General features: G+C 38.9%; 1 protein-coding gene across 1 annotated transcript; it reads left to right on the top strand.

Moving 5' to 3' along the window:
• Window positions 1–289: 289 nt before the first annotated feature.
• Window positions 290–3,659, top strand: LOC121963662 (glycine-rich protein A3-like). The gene is made up of 3 exons (XM_042513933.1): window positions 290–396; window positions 2,823–3,071; window positions 3,547–3,659. The coding sequence occupies exons 2-3, from the start codon at window positions 2,825–2,827 to the stop codon at window positions 3,642–3,644; spliced, it is 345 nt and encodes a 114-aa protein (XP_042369867.1). The 5' UTR covers window positions 290–396; window positions 2,823–2,824; the 3' UTR covers window positions 3,645–3,659.
• The last annotated feature ends 546 nt before the right edge of the window (window positions 3,660–4,205 follow it).

Below are 4,205 nucleotides of genomic sequence, written 5' to 3'. Positions count from 1 at the left end.
AAAGAACCACCAAAAAGAAACCAGGTACTGTCAGGGACTGCTCAACAAATGACGATACAACATTAACTTAATGTATGACTTAGTTATATATTAAGGTAGAGGCACACCTGTGAAGTTGCAGACCTATTGTGACATACAAGGTGAGGTCGGTTTGTCACATTTTCCGTCCTGTCATTAATATTCATGCGTGTGTAATGGTAAACACACGCATTTATTGTTGTCATGTGATGAGCGGACGGCTGTGTGTCACTGCGCTGTCGGGTAGATAAAAAAACATGGGGTGGGTTCCTTAAATGGAAAGTATGAGTCCCACCCATTCCAGTTTAAGTACAGTCTAAGCTGCTCCTGCTGGTCTAACACAAACGTCCTCCAGGAAGAGACTGCAGGCGAACTAAAGTAAGTACTGAAATCTAACAAATACGTGAACACGAGCAAAAATAATAACTTATGATACATTAGCAAACGTTAGAAGTTATATTTAGATAAGTGGCAACCGCTTTTGGAGTCGTTTTGTTCCGGCTGTTGTCGACGCTGTCGTTAGCCTGCCAACATTATTACCTTTAAGTTAGCTCAAACATTTTAGGCTACAAAATAATCATGTTAGGTGCTAGTTTAACTTTGCAGCTGGGATTTTGTTCGTTTATTCGTGATTAGCCAGCTAGCTAGCTCCCGGGCAGAGCAGGGCTCAGTTGGCACGGCTGATTTAGCCTTATTATGTAAATTGCATTGGGAGGAAACTCAGCTAGTTTTCATTGGAGATTTGTACAGGCCTGAAGCAGCGTCCTGCTAGCTTGCCAACTGTTAAAAAAAACCCCAACTTTTCTCCGTGTGAAGAGATGGCTAAGTGTCTGTTTTTCGTTGACTAACATAATCTGTTTTGCATGGTGTTGAGCGATCAGTGCAAATAATTTTATTGCATAAAAAAAGTCTTGTGTTTCGACGAGCTAGCAATCTTCAAAAGTTGTAACGTGAGTGAACAGACACACCCAGTGTTACACTAAATGGAACAAAATGAACCAAAAATGGATGTTAAGATTAGCTAATAGTAACTGTCACTGTCTTGTAACACCCGAGGAGGTTGTAATACTTCATACTGTCTTGACCCTGAAAAGATAAATGTCTTTTTAGCACCCTAACTCCTCAAGCAAATGCCATATTTGCACAGGGAGTTGGGGTGCTAATAAAGACATTTATCTTGCATTGGTGTTAGAGTTTGCAGTTGTGGATTGTGGTTTTCACATGTCACAGTTTTCTCACATTTTGAATTGTGAAAGCAGCTAGATGTGATATGTTTGCACCAGTACAACAATAAAATGCGACGTTTTTAACCTCTGGGAACCTGAGCTATATGCCTTAATTTCTTTCAAAAACTCGAAAAGAGGACGAGGAGCAACTTTACAAGAAATGGTCCAAAAATAAGCAATACATTTGTAAAAACAAACAGACAACAACAACAAAGAAGGTGAAGTTAACCTGAATATAAACAAAAAAGGAAATTAAGAAAGTGCAAAATATTAAATAAGTTTTATTTTTATTCTTTTTTTTTTTTTTTTTTTTCCTGTGACATCATTTTAAAAATATGATTTAAAGAATTATAAATATAGTTTTCTGGACATTTTTCCTTTTTGATAATATCTCATAATCACTCCCCAGCTAATGTTCAGATCATTTCCTCGTCACCTTTTACTTAATTTTTACAGTTTGTGCAACATGTTATTTCCCGTGTTTTTGAATTAAATCAAACCAATTTTCTCCATTTTCAGAGGTCTAAATGTTTGTGAAAGGCATCTGAATGCTGCACAAGAAAACTAATGTTGATTCAGGTGTTAAAAGGTTAAGCCTGAAGCATATAACCCTGAAGTAGACATTTGTTTTAACTGTTGATGGAGTATTTCACAGGGGCACTTTGAGTATCAGGGCTGCTGTATTGGACAGCAGCAGCAGGGTACAAGGAGGAAGTGTACAGGAAGTTTATATTATTTATTTCACAGTTAGGCTAGATCCTGAGTCATTGTGAGTGTGACCATGGATAACTTTCACCTACAGAAATCCGAAAGTATGTTATAGGATAACTGCTGTATTTACTGAATAAAATGCTATTATCTCATAGGATTTGACATCTGTATGCTATAGGATAGCCATGCTGCCCTGTGTGCTTATCCAAACAGAACAACTTTTTTTTTCTGTGTCCATAAAATGCAAAAAAGAGAGGACTGTTCCATTAAGTCCACTGAAGTCAGTCTTACCATGGAACAAGTAGGCATACTGGAGCACAAGCTTTTCATACTAACCAAAAAGAAAGTTTCCCCACCACCCGACCACTTAGCTAAAAATGTCTGTGACCCAGTGACCTAGATTGCGTTGAAAGTGCCATTTACATTGCAACATTCAAAAGCAAAGAATATATAAAAAGAGGCAGGCGCATTTAAATAGCACGACACTGAACAAGGATCTTGACCTATAAAGGAGACTTATTTCTTATGTCCAATATAACAACAAATGATATGCTTATTGTACGCTAGACCTACATTTTTCAAAGCAGACATACACTAGAAGTGCACCAGTTGTTGAAAACTTCACATCTTGTTCAATGAGTAATGTTTGTCCAGCCTAAAGATGAGGAGGGATAGGGTTAAAGCAGGATGTTTTTTCAGCTCTGCTGTAGCTATCTCAGTGTTTCTAGTGTTCTTTCAAAGGGATACTTCATCCATTTTCAACCAGCTTTGTATCATAACAATGTGGGTATTAGATGATTCTTTAAATCATATTTATATGTTATTTTTTGCACCACTTTGATTGACAGCTCTGTTTTATGCTTACAGCCATGAGCTACCCTGGATACCCCCCTCAGGCAGGTGGATACCCACCACAGCCTGGGGCTTACCCTCCACAAGCCGGAGGCTACCCACCTCAGCCTGGAGTTTACCCCCCCCAAGCTGGAGGTTACCCTCCACAGCCAAGCGGCTATCCTCCTCAACCTGGTGGCTATCCCCCACAAGCTGGTGGCTACCCTCCACAGGCGGGGGGCTATCCACCACAGGCTGGTGGCTACCCACCGGCACCACCACAAGGTAAGCCATCATGGCACACTGCTAAATGAAACGATTGAAATTTGAGAAAAAAAACATATTAGCAAAAAACATTCTCATCTAGAGCAACACAATAATCCCAGTAGATGATTTCAATGTACAGAAAAGTAAAGGTGAGGTAATTGTTAAGGTATTCTGGTGCCTATCTTAGAAAGGGTTAGTTGTCTTGTTTGTAGGCAATAGGAATCATGAGACTTTTAGTTAACAGAGTGAAAAAACGAACCTCCGCTGCTGCTAAGAGAAGCGAGCCCCACAGTCCATCTTTCACACAGTACTCCCATTCTCTTCCTTGCTCTCTTTCACCTTACCGTTAACTTGTGGGAAAGTGGGAAAGAGGAAGTTCCAGTAAGAGCGATCCTTCCTGTGTCAGTCTAATATTCAGAATTCTTTCATGCATGTAGTAGCACAGCGTGTTCTCAGCCTTTCTCAACAGCTTTGTCTTTGTTGTCTGCTCCAGGCAGCTGGGGAGGTGGCCCTGTTGGTGGATATCCCTCCATTGGTCTTGACAACTTATCCAACCCTGGATACAATGCTGGCATGGTAAGTTTAGTCTAAAAAATGACCTTCAGAAAATACTTAATATATGTCTAATGCAACATGAGATTATTGCGTTAAATATGCCTGTTAGAATTAATTACACAGCCATTCATGGAATATCACATCCGTTCACTTTGCGGTAAGACTTTTTCAAATATTGGCATCTCAAAATCTTTAGCATCACCATTTTCTCTTTCAGCTCCTTTTTCTATGTCTCTTGCATGTGAAAAAGTCATTCTTATTCATGCTTCGTAGACCTTTCAATGTAATGCAACCTCTTTTACCCTCTTTTCCTTTAGTCATTGTCTTGTCTATGTTGTATTCTCATTATCTGTCATCAGATATATGAATTTCCATCTTCTTTTATAGCATGGCCACACTTTATTTGGATAATTCTACATAGTCACTGACAGAAATTCAGAACATCAGGAAGAGTTTGAGTTTCTCCTTTGAAGTAGGATTATTGAAATAATAGGATTTCTAACTCGATACAGACACCCAGAATGATACATTTTCGATACCACAAGGGGTAAAGTGAAAAAAAATATTAAGAGGCATAAAAAAATATATAAAAATAAT

The sequence above is a fragment of the Plectropomus leopardus genome, unplaced genomic scaffold (assembly GCF_008729295.1).
Source record: "Plectropomus leopardus isolate mb unplaced genomic scaffold, YSFRI_Pleo_2.0 unplaced_scaffold12037, whole genome shotgun sequence".
NCBI lineage: Eukaryota > Metazoa > Chordata > Actinopteri > Perciformes > Serranidae > Plectropomus > Plectropomus leopardus.
This window is presented reverse-complemented; position numbering and strand designations above follow the sequence as displayed.